Raw genomic sequence first — 16,650 nt, forward strand, 5'->3', positions numbered from 1 at the left:
ATGAGAGCTTATCTTCTATATAAACATCTACACATGGAAGTGTGTGTGTCTGTCCAGCCCGGAAGTGAGAGGTGGAATTGGGCTAAGGGCTCCACCTCCGAGGATACACAAGCGAGGCGAGCATGTCCGCAAAATGAAACATCCGAAGAGAGAGTCACTCGCTTAGCCGCTAATACAGAAGCAAGGCAAGCACATCGGCAAAATGCTATCCCTTTTACTTTTCCTCCAACCGCTAATACACAAGTGAGGTGAGCACAACAAAACCTCCAAAGAAAGACGGTCGCTTAGCCGCTAATGCACAAACGATGCGAGTACATCAGCAACACAAAATCTCCTAAGAGAGAGATGCCCAGAGTAGTTCCTTTCAATTACCTGACATCTCTACATTTCAATTTTTTTTCTGATGATTTCAATAGTTTCTAGGACCCCATGCTTTTTACAGCACGGGCTTACACAGCTAGTATGAATATTGCTCAGGTCTTTCAGTGACACATGACAAGTATTTGTGGGGGTAAATGTTTTGAGAAGCAGAGCATGTTATATGAGGTATATATAAACATAAACACACTCCTTTACTGAGAGGGTGATAATCACACAGATTGCTTGAACACTTGGTTGTCATCAACATTGTCATTTCATAATGCTGCAGACTGCACCATGTGCAGTTTCAATATGATTCAGATTTCAACTTGGTGTTTCCCCTGCCGCTTTATGAATATGCAGTGTTTTTACTCATCCAAAAATTCAGGAATCCATTTTTCTAATCCGCTGCTTCAGTTTAGGGTGACAGGGAGTTGGAGCCCATCCTTGAGGCGAGGTGGCGAAGTGACCACAATCACAGTCACAGAACACTTTCACTCACACAGCCGCACTCACTTATACCAGGCGAGGTTGAACACACTAATTATCCTAACATGCACATGCTTAGGATTCAGAGGAGAAAGCCCACTCAGACATGTAAATTCCTCGCTGGTCATGTCCAGATCTAGGATTTGAGCCCAGTTCTCTGGAGATATCTGGAATTTTTCTCTTTTATGGTAAGGTACCCTGCAGCACCAATTGACACGGACTCCTTTTTCTAATTTGGCAGTCGATTATAATCACTGCCACTTTCCCAATGTTTGTCTTTGTACCTGTTTATGCCACTCTGGCATCTGTTCAAAAATACACAGCTTCTCCTTTCCTTCCTGTTGCTTTCTGTTTTATAAATACACTCCTATTGTGTCAAAGAAGCCCCTTCTCTAGGATTCTGGATCATAAGTCATTCTCAGCCTTTGATGGCTCAAGACTTTGATTGCTCCTCGGGCCTCAGTGCTGTCAGTGCACTGTAACAGATGTGAAGCCAGCAGCCATTGCCTGTCACTGCACTCTACCTGTTGTGTGAAGAGCTGGAACACTTTGCACTTATCTGTTTTGTTCAAAGCCTGCTGGTTACCCAGGGACATTTCCCATTTTCAAAGGGCCTTTGTTGCATAACATTCCCATGCTGAGTTTAAAGCTGCAAGTAACTAAAGACTTTCACAGCGTTTGAGTTAAAGAAACAAAAAAGCAATTTTTAGTGGAGGCTGGTAATTTGCTGTTTTAACTTGGGTTTCCAGTAGCTTTAATTCTGTAGTGCTTGTTCTCAGAGACTTTCATTTTTTTGTCATGTAGATGACCAAAGGACCTTTTAGAGACTAGTCAACCTTTCATCCTGCAGTCAGTCATTGTTTTATAGAGTGCCACTAACAGCCTGCACCATTATTAAGACACAGAACAAGTTTTCAGTTTCACAAATTAAAGAATCAAATGGTACAGTAGTTCAATTGATGGTATGGTGGCTCACAGCTCTGGGTTCCAGCCTGTGTGGAGCTTGCACATTCTCTCCAGGTCTTTGTTGGTTTTACTTTGGGTAAACTAATGCCCCCTTTGACATCCCAAAGATGTGTTAATTAGATTACTGTATGTACGGTAAGTGTGTATTGGCATGTCTGTGTGTGCCCTAGGAAGTACTGGCACTCCATCCAGTGTGGGTTCTCACTTTGTCGTCAGTGCTCCTCGGTTTGGCTACCTATGACCCTGAAAATCCATCCATCCATTTTTTAACCCACTTTAGGGTGACACAGAGATGAAGCCCATCACAGAATCACTTTGTACAAGGTGAGGTGCCAACCAAACACAGAACACAGTCAACCACACAGCCACACTCACTAACACCAGTCCAGTTTAGAGTTACAATTCCTTTAACAAACAGTGTATTACACAGCAGTTGTCAAAAGATGAGCTGCAAATCGAGAAGAATTATGGTGTGCAATTACAAAACAGGATGCATTGCAATTTGCTAATCAGAGGAGCTCTGCAGATTAAGCATGACTACACAATATCTTAATTTACCAGCAAATGTCAAGTAATGACCTTGTTTTGTTGTTGTTGTGTGGTACGTTTCATTGTGTGCACTGTCATACGGTACATGCAGAAATATTTAATAACTTCCCTCCATCCATTCTGTAAGCCCACTTTTCTAGTTACGTGTATATCCTGGCAGCACTGGCTGCAAGGTAGGAACCCTGGATGTGAAAACCAACCATGGCAGGTGACACTTTTAGACCAGTACAGACTTCTCAGTCCACAGAAAATCCAAGCCCCTGGAGGAGGCCTGCATGAACAAGACTGAAAGTGCAACTCCTCAATGAAAGTATCCTTACCACAAATCTAATCAAAAGACAGGCAGTGTGGCATAGAGGCTTTAGCACTTGACTTTACACCATAACGTGTCTGGTTTAGCCCCCACTTCTGATTTGCTGTAAGCCTCTGGGCTTAGCCTGCCTATGACCTACTTGTAAAAAATAAATGTAATTATTTGTACTTGTGAATTTAAATATGGAATTATAATCATCAACCACTTTGCCACCAAATCACCCATCATAAAAGCATATATTCATCTGTCCCTTTTCTGAAGTCACTTATTCAGGATCTGCAATTGACTGGCACCCTGTTTCGCATTTGCTGCTGCCTTGCGCCCTTTGCTAGCTGGAATAGGCTCCAGGATGCTCTGCGGACCTCTTCAGGATTAAGCGGGTTAGAAAATGACTGACTGGCCTATTCAGGGTCACAAGAATAGTAGTGGCCAACCCCAGGACAAAGACAGGGTCACAGTTCTCCTCAGGGCACGCTCACATATAGTTGCCTACACGCACTCACTCACACTCACGCACATTTGGATGCATAGGTTTAGGATAGGAAAGGAAACCGAAGCAGCCTGAGAAAACACGCACAAATACAGGCAGAAATGCAAACTCTAGACAGACAGTATCTAATCTGTGAATCAAAGCCAGGTCTATAAAGCTTTGACGCAGCAGCACTAGGCACTGTGCCACTGTCTATCCATTCATTTTGAAGCCTTTATATCCCTTTATAGGATAGAGGGGACCAAACCTATCCTAGCAATAATGGGAGCCACTGAAACCTGAATGGGACTCCCAATTCATTACAGATCCACCCACACTGACTTAACCAGTATGTAAGTCATTAAGATGTGGAAAGAAAACTGAAGGACTTGGAGAAAATCTCATGCAGAAACGGGGAGAAGATGCACACTCTGTGCAGTCTGAAGCTGCAAGGCAGTCCCACTAATCATTATACCAGCAAGCCGCTGTTTATGGTAAAGAAATGAACGAGTGAGAACTTGGCCCTCAACCTGCTGTGGATGTTCTTTTTGAGTTTACTGGTTCTCCTGTATTCCTCCCACATCAAAATGATGTTTGCATTGGGTTAGTAGGCAACTCTGAATTAACTCACCCAGTGCTCCTCATATAGGATCCAGGCTTGTGACTCTGAACTGGATGAGCAAAACCATAAATGTTATGGCCCCTCATATGGATCACTCTGGACTGTGCTGGTTTCAGGCTGCAATTATTTAGTTATTTCGCAAAACAATGTTTTAAATTATACCCCAAAAATATCAGTTCATTTCCTGCAACTGGCTCATTGTGTGACCCTGAGCAGATCACTTAAGTTGACTGTACTCCAATTTTTAAAAATGCATATAAGTCATTCTGACCTGAAGTTTCCCAGCACAATGGCATCAACCAGATACACAGTATTAATAATACTGTATACCGGGGTGGCAAACTCCAGTCCTGGAGTGCTGCAGTGGCTGCAGGTTTTCATTCTAACTATCTTCTTCATTAGTTTTTGCTGCTAATTAACTTCTTTTGCCTTAATTTTAATTAACTTGATTCAGGACCCTTAGTTGTTTCTTTTTCTTTAATTAGCTGCCAAACAATAATGAGACACAAAACAAGGTGCCACATGACCAGCTCACCCGTGCCCATCACACAATATCTGAAAATAAAGAAAGCTGAAGGTCTCAGTAAGGTTGATCTCTCAGGTCCCCAAAACATTTTGACAATGTTCTTAGAAAAAACAGAAAATCAACAGTTATGGAAATGTCTGCTGTGTCAGAATGATAGCAGCAATAAGCCATAGAATTAAATAACGAGTTTAATTAACAGCAAGAATTGGCTTCTCATTAAGAAACTGGTTGGAGTGAAATTAGTTGGAGTTTGAAGCCCCAAATTAGCTGGCCAACTGTTGACTTGTTTCACATTTGATTTCTGTTTGGCTGTCATTTAATGAAGAAAATAATTAATTCAGAGCACTGAATCCTTAAAAACAGGGCTATTAAAATGAAGGGGAAAAGAAGTTAAATTAGCAGTGAAAACTGGTCACTGATGAGGAAAAGGGTTAGAATGAAAACCTGCAGCCTCTGCGGCACTCCAGGACTAGAGTTTGCCACCCCTGGTGTATACCATGTTAGTGTTCTCCTTTTCATGGCAACCAAAGACAAATTCGTCAGACACTCATTGCTTAATCCGTTTAGGCAAGTGTCTGTGATGCCCAGATGCCCATAGCCATGGATATTCCCCTCTTTTCCAGGACATTGACAGTCATGAACTGAGGATGGACCAGGGCATGTGAGCAGTCAAGCAAGATACTATAATCAAAAGAATAAATCCTTGCTCCATAAACTCATGCCAAAAAAACAAAAGCAAGTGTCCTTTTGTGTTCCATAAATACTAGAAAATCCAAATAAATAAGTTAAAAATGTAAACATGGAGAGGTAAAAAAATGTTAACATGTTTTCCATTCTGTCTCTCAGTCCCCAGCAGAACACTAGGATCTCAAAACTGCAGTCCAACATATCCCAGTCCACCACGCAGACCCAAACTACTGGTGGCGTCTCCCCTTCTCTCAAACTCTCGATCCTTACCACCACATGGAACCTCCACACAGCCCTCGTTTCTGCTGTCTGAGATTAGTCAACACGACTGATGCTGCCTTTCCCTTTGCTCTCTTTATGATTCCTCCATCAAATGCAAAGACCTCTTTACTTTCTAGCATTAACTCACTTCTTTTGATTCTACTTAACTCCTTAGTGGTGCCTACTGATTAACTGCCGCTGCTTCACGTTAATAATCAGTTAAACTAGTGCGCAGATTTATATACTAAGCACACACCAGAACGAGTTGAAACAACAGTTTGTGCTAAAAACCATTAAAGCCACTAATAAACACCATAACCCCAGACTCGTCTTACCACAGTGGCATGGTATAATGGCAATGGCATTGAAATTTAAACCACAAGGTTCCCTTTTCTGGCCACACCATTGACTTGCTTTGTGACTGAAGCAAAACGCGTAACTTGCCTGTGTTTCAAACATGATTTTGTAAGTTGCCTTCGATAAAGACGTCAGCCTGATTTATGATTACAATGATCTGTGCAATCTCAATATTGTAATCCTTTGTGGGGACAATCAATCACCTGGTGCTGTGTAGCCAAGACAGCACTAAGACAGACCCCAATAATTTACATTTATATTATTTTATGTGGTTTGATCAGAATCCTGCACTATGTACGGGTGGAGGCTGAACTGGCAGCCATGTGCTTTACAGTCTAATGCCCTAGCCTGATGACTCATTATGAGATGTATGTTCTACAGTTAATCCGGTCCACACATTCTGTTTCTTGTTCAATTGCTCTCAAGGATGACCTGACCGGAGCCACCTCTGGCACATACTCACACACTTACTTATATGGGGCTAAAGTTTGAAGCCAGCACTATGAAGTTGTGAGGCAGCAGGCCAGTAACCAACTCTGGACTGAGCCTGGCATGCACATCCATACACTCACTCTTAGAATTTGAAATCAGGAGTATTGAGTTCAGCTGCAGTGGTGTGAATGTCTCTATGAGTTTAGAGTGTGCCTCACAGCTACACCTGACATTATATAGTTTCATACCTAATCCATCAATTTTCTTAACCTGTTTATTCCTTACCTACATTGCTATGAATGGGAGTGTGCTCTGGAAGTATCCGCTGCAGAGTAGGAGCCACTCCTGGGTAGGATGCCAAGCACTTTGTATGGCACTGTCTCACACATTCCCAGATCCATTCCTTCTCATCCTCAGCCTTCAAACCCTCTTACCCAATGTCCTCCTGAACAGCTGTATAGAATGCGGCGCTCAGAGCCGTTCGCTGGATTCCTTCGGAGCCTCCTGCACTTCATCACATGTTCATTTGTAATAAGGAGTTTCAAATACCAATGCTGATTGTTGCATAGGCAGGCTCCCACAATTTGGGTAGCTGTTTTGTTTTGCCAAGCAAATAAGCCGTAATTAAGGTCTAGTGCAATGCTTTTGCTTTTCTCCTTCCCCGCCTTCCTTTGCTTTTTTTTTTTTCATTTTGTTTTAGAGAATTCCAGTCTGTTCTTGTTTGGATATTTCTAACATTATTAGGATTTGCTAAGTACGTTCATTTACTTGGCAAGAAGGAGTCAACTTTAATCAGTCTGCAACAATTACGTTAACTGCATGTTTTCATTTAAGTAGAGCCATACACCCGAAATTGGAAACGTGTTACTTAAATAAGGATTATGTCAACTTGAGGTTAAATTGTTTTAAATGACATCAAAGAAAGTGAGATGATTAGCGCACTTGCCTTTTGGGGGGTCTTTTCAAAGCAGATTGGCAAAACTATTGGCTGACAATAGAGAGATCCAGTATACACACCTTTAGTAATTCTCAATTGGATAGAGTGATTAAGCAAGCCCCGACGTATTGGGTGCAAACAACCACAAGGTTTACATCAGCCTATTTTACACCAATTACCTGAGCTTACTGGGAATTTGGCATCAGGAATGTGTTGCTATCTTGAATTAAGCAGGGCTTGTGCTTACAGTAAGCAAGGAGCAGCAAATCTTTGACTGGAACATCAGGCTGTGCATGAATGAGACAGCCTCTAGTTGTGTGGTGAATGCTTTCTCAGCGAGACGAAGTAATGAACCAACTCTGCGTTGTCTTTATTTCCAGGCGACTGAACACGTTGAATAAGTGTGCCTCTATGAAACTTGACGTGAACCTACCAAGGAAAAAAGTAAGTGCAATGAATTGGGGATGATGAGGTTGGGGTATGGGCCAGTGATGCATGTAAAGTGGAGAGAGATGGGTACGAGGGAATGGTGTGATGGGCAGGTAGGACTGCATGAACAGAATCCAGTAAGATGGCTGTGTGCTTGACATGCCTGGTAACAATGGAGGGTGAGCAGCCTTCCTTGTGAGTTAACATGTTAAGTTTCAGGGTGAATGTGGGGGACAAACAACCCCTTCATGTTTAAGACGTTTGAATTTACTGCTTAGGCTGCATTGTGCTGTGATCCAAAATGATAGAGAGCTGGAAATGCAATAAAGTATGGGATGGGTAGATGTTTATTAGGTATGCTTGCTCCTATTGTAGAAGAGTTTTATGTGTAATGTATTATTTGTATAGTTTACAATTTGTCTGCGAAGAGTAAGAATAAAACTAGTATAACATTCCCAAACCCATATAATTCAGTTTTGCATGGTGCAGGAGTCTGTTAGACGCAAGGCAGGCACCAATGTTGTAAAGGGCAGCAGTCCACTACAGGGTGCACTCATGCCCAGCTACAATCATTGCTATACTGGAGCCAGCTTGGAGTCGCCAGTTAATCTAACCTGGACATGTTTGCTAATGTGGGAGGAAAACTGGACTGCACAGAGGAAAATTCACACAGACATGTACAAATAAAAAATAAATGTACAAAATAAAAATATGTCTTGGCTATGAGTGAGGTATATTTTATTTTTTAATATATATTTTAGCAGCCTTAACAGAGGTGAAGTGTTGCCTCATGAATCCTGGGTTTGAATCCTGTACCTGGTTTACTATACAGTGTGTCCAGAGTTTGCACATTCTTCCCATGTCCTCTGTGTACTCTTGTTTTCCTCCTACATCCCAAAGAGGTGTTTTTAGGTTAACTGACATCTTTAAACTGGCTTTGTGTAAGTGTGCCCTGAGATAAACCTGTGTGCTTTAAGGATGGAAAAATGGTGCTTGGGTAAGTTCTGAATTGGATTACTTTGGATGTGGGAATGTCATATCATGAATATTTTAGCTTACAAAAATCTAAGCATTTTGAAACACACCATCCAGCCAATGATATAATTATTGTGATTGGTATTGTTCACAAGCCAGATAAAAGTATCAATGAATATTTGTTGAATGACATAGTAATGCATGCATGAAAGTTTGATTGGTGATTGTAAACGGGCTCATCAGGAGTGGATCTGGGTGGAAGTGTGGCCTGTAGAGTTGATGCCAGCTGCTAATATGAAATGAGTATTTCAACAGGATAACTGAGGTAGTGTTTAGCACTGCTGTCTCACAATTTCAGTGTCAAGTTGGCATGTTCTCCCTATATCCATGGGGTATTTCAGCTTCCTCCCATATCATAAAGATGTGTAAGATAGATAAGGGGGGGGGGGCATAAAACATTGATGTATATATCAATTATCAATCAGTGCTCTGATTCATCGATAAATTATTGAGGCATTGATATGTTCAAATTTTATTCCTTTGCATTTACGAATTTCCATTCAGTTCATCAGTTGTTTGTAGAACTCGGTGACCACAAGGGGAAAAAATTATGTAATGTCCTGTAATCGACTTCTGTTATCCTTCACCTCTCTTGCCTGTTAATGTTATGTAAAGATATTGGAGACTTTTGGGGATTGGAAACCAAGTGATGTGTGGTGTTTATATGGATTCCATCAATACATTGACAAAATAAAAAGTACATATAAGGTGTGCAAAACTGAAGTGCCTTACTTTGGTAACACAGTCATCCTCATTGCATTCTGTATTTTTCTTTGTTCTGTTTTTCATGTTTTATTGTAATTAATGTGAAGTTATGTTAATGTCTACTAAAGAACACTGCTTTTTCTTTCATAAAGGCATTACTTTAGATAGAAGTAAAGGGCTGATCTATATGCTTGTTCTATTTTATTATTTAAAGTGTATCATTTTCATTATGATTTGGTGGAATTTTGATTTTGTAGAATTATTTGTGACGATATAGCCTAGTTAACAAGTTCCAGAACAGGCTGCATCCAGCCTTTTCATTTGAAAATTGCAGATAAAAATGTATATATTGAGAAAATTTCCTTTTTGTCAATGTATGAAAAAGACATCATTGTCAAGTGTAACGAAAGTTTAGCTGGAGCCATTAAATTTAAAGAGTGTGAGTGTGTCTTCAGATAGACAGGTATTTTTTTAAGATTAATTGATATTTTGTGCTGAATGTAGCACTGTCAAGGATTGAAAATGTCTGAGAATGTGTTAAAGATGGCATCATGGCTGTCTCTGTATTAGCTGGGATCAGTTTATTTCAGTACATTTAGACTTTACTTGTTTTTGGATTTTTCTTTCACACTCCCACATCCTTTAGGTTATTTAGTAAATTTAGACTGACCCCGTTAGGGTGCCCTGTTTCAAACTGATGTCCCACCTTAAGGTTATTGCAGCCTTACTTTAAGTGCTTGCTTTTCCTGAGCCTTCAATGAAAAAGTGGGATCAGAAATGGAATGGATTTCTACAGTGTCTTCTGTAGGTTCTATCAAATATCAATAAAGCATCCACTGAGATCTGTAGTATCTTTTGTTACCATTTGCATCAGTGAATCGAACATCCACTTGTGAAATTGAGTGAGGTTTATTTGTAGAAGTGATGTTTTGGCCTTAGCAACAAGGCCTTTCAAGGTCTCTAAAGGCACTGAAACATTAAAAGTTTAAAATCAATGCCTCCTAAGTGAGCTATCCATCCATTCATTGATTTTCTATCTCACTTCTAAAGCAGAAGTCCATTTTACAATTATTTTTTCCTTCTTAAAATTTATCAGAATAATAATCCTGTCATCTATTCTCCAACCCACTTAATCCAGTGCAAAGTCCGAGCGCTCGACACTATTTATCAGCATCGGGGCAAGACAGGAATCATGCCTGGACAGGGTGCCAGTCCATCCCAGGGCACACTTGTGCACATGCACATACACACAGGACCAGTTTAGAACTGCCAGTCACTCTTGATAAGCTAATTTTTTGGAAATGTGGACAGATATGGACAGAATGGAATGCCTACACATACACTTGGAGAAGCTACAAACTTCACAGAAGCCTCAACCAAACATTGGATTCAAACCCCGGATACAGAATAATCACTTGCTTTAATTTACTTATGTATTTATTATTTCTGTCAGAACACATCACTCTGCACTCTCACAAATAGTGGGCTAATTTGCAGTCTTCCATTAACCCTACACTTGTTTTCAGTAGTACCAGAGAAAAACCTGTGAAGACACACAGAGAACGTGCAAACACCACACAGGAGCTGTAATACACCTGCAATAATCTCAGTGCCACCTTTCAGCACTTCCAAAATTTTGGCCAATTTTTTTTTTATCTTATTCCTTTTTCAAAAGTATTCTGTACTTGTGTTTATTTGCCTTCAGAAGTAAAGGCCATTGTGAAAGTCACTTCTTCATGTTCTTCCTCTTCATCCTTTCCCACTTCAACATGAGGTTGATGCGCTTGCTCATCCTTCTCCAAACAGCTCGGTCCTGCACCTCCTCACTAGCCAAGCCCTTTTCCTTCTGATCTTCTTTTACTTTATTCATCCACCTCCTCTTTGGCCTCCCTTGCCTTCTCTTCCCCTGTACTTCCATTCCCATCACTCTTTGGCCCACATATCCCTTGTCTCTCATCAGCACATGTCCATACAACTTCAACATACTTTTCTATACTTATTTAAAAATCTCTTCCACTTTTGTTGTACTTCTGATTGTCTCATTTCTTTTCCTGTCATTTTTTGTAACTCCGCACATCCATCTCAAGATTTTCATTTCTGCCACATCTGACTTCTCCAGTTCTCCCTTTACTGCCCATGTCTCAGCTCCATTTATCATTGCTGGTCTTACCACTGTCTTAAAAACCTTACCTTTAACCTTCACCTTATTTCTTCAGTCACACAATACTCCTAATGCCTTCTTCCAATTGTTCCATCCACACTTCATGCTGTGGTTTATATCTACATCTAATTTTCCATCTCGGGCTACCACTGATCCTAGATATTTAAATGTATCCACTCTTTTCAGTAGCTCTCCCTGCCTGCTAACTTCTGAACCCTGACCATCATTAAGCTTCATATATTCAGTCTCCTTCATATTTATCTTCAATCCTCTATCTTCCAAATCCCTTCTCCATTCTACCAACTTCCTCTTCAGATCCCCTCTTCTGGTGCTACAAAACACAATCTCATCACCAAAAGGCATGCACTGGGGGGTTGGTCTTTTATCCCATGATTCAACTCATCCATAATGAGATCAATGCAGTAAGGACTTAAAGAAGTTCCCTGGTGCAGACCTTCTCTAACTTAGGGATCTTGTCTTTTACCCCTCCACTGCTTTTAACCCGAGTCCTCACTCCCTCATCCATATCCTGGGCAATCCTCACATACTTCTCTGAGGTACTCCATTTCTTTCTCATGCACCTCCAGATCTCTTGACGTGACACTCTATCATAAGCCTTCACCAAATAAATACACACCATATGCAAGCCTTTCTGTTTTTCCTCCCTCTCGGCATAAAACCAAACTGCTCCTCACCTATGGTGGTCTCTTCCCTAAGCCTTCTCTCTATAACCATTTCCCAAATTCTTATTGTGTGTGACATCAGCTTTATCCCTCTATAGTATCCACAATCCTGAATATTACCCTTCTGCTTGTAACTTTAACATTGTGAAAGTCACTACTGCCCTAAATGTTAACACATGGTGATTTTTGAAGTCAAGTTTCTGGCTCCCTGTTGCTGACATGAGAGAGTAACTGTGTTGATGAAATGAAGCATGCTTTCGCTGTGCCTTCTTTAACACTGAATAATGAACTTTTGGTTAGGGCAATGGGGCTGTGTAGACCTGTCTGAGGAACTTTTATGCCTTAGGTATTAAATATAAATGAAGAACATGAAGATACATTTCTCAACAAGCTGAGTGTCTTGCCCTGGACAAGCTGCCAAGGTTACAGCCATCACCTGGAGTCATCTGGAATCTTAATCACCTTGGAAATAAGAGTGTGGTCAGATTTAATCATTAGATGGAGAAGTGAAACAGACAGACAGACTCTGTTTTATTAACTATTAAATCATCAGCTTGTCCACACTGGGCTAAAGAAAGGTGCCAAGTGAAGCAAGCAAAATAAGTAAGATTTATAAGTCCTCATAATTTAGGGCGGGGGTTGAATAGGGATCTGGTTAAAAAAAAATAGCTTTGTATATCAGAGCGGGGAGCAAAATATCACTTTCATTTTGCAGCTTGATAGTTATCCTTTACGTTACTGAGTTTCCAGTTACTGACATCATGTGTGGGCTTTACACCAAATGCTGCTAGGATAGGCACTGGCTTCTTGTGACTCTGAATTAGATAAGCAGGTTAGAATATAGACAGACGAGTGAATGGATGGATGGGTTCTCACCTTCCCAAGACAGGCTAAAAAGATTAATAATGGAACTACTTCATTATGAGGATGTAAGAAAAGCTGATCACACTAAATGGTAACTGGGAGGACAAGACAAATAGCCGTTCCAGTTACTTGTAATTTACCATTGAGGTGTGTGGTGTTGGTGACATGCTGAGCACTTGTCAAAACAGACAAAGTACTGAGCAGTGCTTTTAGCACAGTCAGACCTATTCTGTATACAGTTTATAGTGCTGTGATCAAAGAAAAATATACATAAGAACAGAATTTTAACTAATAAGAGACCATTTAGTCCACCATGCTTGCATGGTTAGCTAATGGCTAAGATGTTGTTCTATCTTATTTAGATACCTTTTATAAATTGTCAAGGATTCCATTTCAGCTACATGACTCGGAGGATTACAATAAAGAAAGTGCACTTAGGTGAACGTTAGACGTTGATACTAAAATTGCACAATGGCATGGTGGTGCAGTGGGTAGTGTTGCTGCCTCTCATCTTCAGAGACCTCGATTCTTTGTGTGCCAAATCTGTATCCCAGAAACATGCAGGTTATGTTAACTGGCATCTCTGAATTGGCCCTGTGTGTAACAGTGTGTGTGTGTGTGTGTGTGTAACAGTGTGTGTGTGCATGAGTGAGACCTGCAATGAACTTGTGTCGTCTCCAAGGTTAGTGCCTGCCTTAAAGTCGATGCTGCCGAGATAAGCTGCAGCACCCCACTTTACTGAACTAGATTGGTTTGGTGTGAATATGTTATGTTATGTTATGTTATGTTATGTTATGTTATGTTATGTTATGCTATGTTATGTTATGTTATGTTATGTTATGTTATGTTATGTTATGTTATGTTATGTTATGTTATGTTATGTTATGTTATGTTATGTTATGAGTAAGCCCGGCTGTGCCCCCTGAAAGACAAAAACTCCTTTCTGTACTTTCTTAAAAAAGTCGATTAAAAGATGCTTTTTGGGGTTCTGCGTTTTAGTAAGAATTACAAGGTTTTATTAAAATTGTGAACTTTCTGAGTAAGGCTGTCTCAATAATGTATCTTTCAGAGAATATTTGCCTTCTAAATTATGATTAATTCTACTGTTCCTGTGCCTCTTTTTTTGTTTTAGAGTGAAGACTCAGATGAAGAAGACTTGTTTGCAATCAGTGACAAATGGACCTTCCAGAGGAGCAGCAGGAGGTGGTCCCGGCTGGAGGACATTGACTCCTTTCTATGCCGGTCGGACAGTCAGGGACCCAAGGGGATCATGACCCTGAAGAACACGACCAGCAGTGAGAGTGTGCTGACAGACTTGAGTGAGCCGGAGGTTTGTTCTCTCCATAGTGAGAGTAGTGGGGGCAGTGACTGCAGGAGTCTAGCAGGCACAGCGAACACAACCACAGAAGGCTCAGACAGTGCAAGACAGAACTATGCAGAAACCACAAACATGCCTGACTCCACCTTAGTCATAGGCTCCATACCACAATCACCCAAAGATATCTCAAACTGCACTCATGCACTCAAGAATGAGCGAAGAACCAGGGCCAAGGACTTTTTAAGGCGAATGGAAAATCTGAGAGGCAAAGGCACTTCCGGGAAAGCAAAGTGTTCTGGGAAACCAGACCTGAGCATGATCAGTGGACCAGTCCTTCAACAGGAGCCTGAATCCCTAAAAACTATGCACTGTGTGGATATAATTAATGGTGATCTGGATGTCCTACCAATGGATGCATCGCATCCTGGATTTCCTTTGCAGTCGAGCAGTGAAAGCAGCCAGTCAGAAACAAGTGGCAGTGCAGTGAGCACACCAAACCTGAAGGAACGCAAAGCTCACAGGGCTGCCCATAAACGTAGTGGCATGTACCTGGAAGACATGGACATTTTCTCAGGAGCCCACTTGCGAAAAGTGACTGAGCAGAATCGACGTAATGAGTTCCGCTCCCATGAGAGCCTGGTTGTGCACATACCCAAGGACCATAAGCCAGGTACCTTTCCCAAAGCATTGTCCATAGAAAGCCTATCTCCGATGGACTGTGGCTCATCTGTGACTTGGCGTGCCAGTAGTGTATGCATAGAGCGGCCAAGGTGTCTACCACATTCCAAAGAGCTTCGACCCACCACCCAGTGCTGTGCGAGGGGCAGCAGGATTAGCATTTATGACAATGTGCCAGGATCCCATTTATATGCCAGCACAGGTGATCTGATGGACCTAGAGAAAGAGGATCTGTTCCCTCATTTAGATGACATTTTACAACATGTGAATGGACTCAAACAAATTGTGGATCACTGGTCAAAAAATGTTTTCCCTGATTTACAGCCTGATGGAATGATTCGTGGAGAGTCGGGGTCCCTGGCTTTTCAGTCGTCTAGCCAAATTACACTTGACTTTGAAGGGAATTCTGTTCTGGAAGGTCAGACGACGCCTAGTGACAGGTACAAAGATGGGGTGTCCCTTAATGAATCTGAGACCGTGGGAATGAGAGAAAGGAGGGACTCAGGAGTGGGAGCATCACTTACCCGACCCAACAGGTTTGTCTGAGTATGAGTGCAAGTGTTGAAATAGTAGGCTGTAGAGTTGTTATGCAAAACTTAAAAGTGTGGCTTGTTTTTTATTTAATTATTAGAAGAATGAGTGAGTCTAAATAGGACGAGTCATATTCATAGGGCCATTTATTAGTTTGACTAAAATGTAATTTCAAAAAAACATCCTGTCAAGAAGTGTGAATGACTCATCATTTATTTACTGCGGTGTAATAAGCTTGAATGTTCACTGCTTTGTGCCTTTTTATTGCGTAACAATGTCCTGAGTGAAACCAGAGCGTGGATATTCCTGTATGTCTCCTAAACAGATGCTTGGCCATTTGTTTTTTCCTGCCAATGGTCACGGAATGCACCCCATGCTTCATGATACTGGGTACAAATCTCAGGCGTGGTCACATTTTTCCCCCCGTGTACTCCAGTTTTTTGCCCACATACGAAAGACATGCATGCTGGGACGATTGGCAACTGTACATTGGCCCGCTGGATGTGTTCAAAACTTGGCCTGGAACCTTTCATATGAAGTTGTCTGCAAGGGCCCTGAACTGGACAAAATGAGTTTAAAATATTAGATCAAGGGTATACATTATATTTGTTTAAGGGAGGCAGTGGGGTGTTTTAACTAAAATGTTGGGATTCAAACACCAAGGTTGCCTGCTCGGTTCCCCCTGTCATTTGCTGTGTGACCCTGAGCATGTTCCAACTGTGAAAAATATTTGTAAAATGGTGGCCTTGTGTAAAGACATCAACCAAATGTAAAATAATGTAAAGTGGCAGGTTTGGCAGATGATACTTTATTCAGTGATATTCTCTAGCATGCTTACATACAGGGTTGTGATCATCCATTTTACAAAGGTACTGGCCTACCTGTAATCCTGAGTACTTACTGTTAGGTCCATAAATATTTGGACAGAGACAACTTTTTTCTAATTTTGGTTCTGTACATTACCACAATGAATTTTAAATGAAACAACTCCGAGGCAGTTGAAGTGCAGACTTTCAGCTTTAATTCAGTGGGGTGAACAAAACGATTGCATAAAAATGTGAGGCAACTAAAGCAATTTTAACACAATCCCTTCATTTCTGGGGCTCAAAAGTAATTGGACAAATTAAATAACTGGAAATAAAATGTTCATTTCTAATACTTGGTTGAAAACCCTTTGCTGGCAATGACAGCCTGAAGTCTTGAACTCATGGACATCACCAGATGCTGGGTTTCCTCCTTTTTAATGCTCTGCCAGGCCTTTACTGCAGCGGCTTTCAG

General features: G+C 41.1%; 1 protein-coding gene across 8 annotated transcripts in view; it reads left to right on the forward strand.

The window, feature by feature from the left end:
• The window catches only part of stard13b (StAR-related lipid transfer (START) domain containing 13b), a 511,429-nt gene that overhangs the window by 459,322 nt on the left and 35,457 nt on the right, over positions 1-16,650 (forward strand). For all 8 annotated transcript variants that reach the window (XM_051927182.1, XM_028799309.2, XM_028799308.2 and 5 more), the window contains 2 exons: positions 7,349-7,412; positions 13,978-15,377. In XM_051927182.1, the coding sequence (XP_051783142.1) occupies positions 7,349-7,412; positions 13,978-15,377 (1,464 nt within the window). The remainder of the gene's footprint in view (positions 1-7,348; positions 7,413-13,977; positions 15,378-16,650) is intronic.

The sequence above is a fragment of the Erpetoichthys calabaricus genome, chromosome 4 (genome assembly GCF_900747795.2).
Source record: "Erpetoichthys calabaricus chromosome 4, fErpCal1.3, whole genome shotgun sequence".
Classification (NCBI taxonomy): domain Eukaryota; kingdom Metazoa; phylum Chordata; class Cladistia; order Polypteriformes; family Polypteridae; genus Erpetoichthys; species Erpetoichthys calabaricus.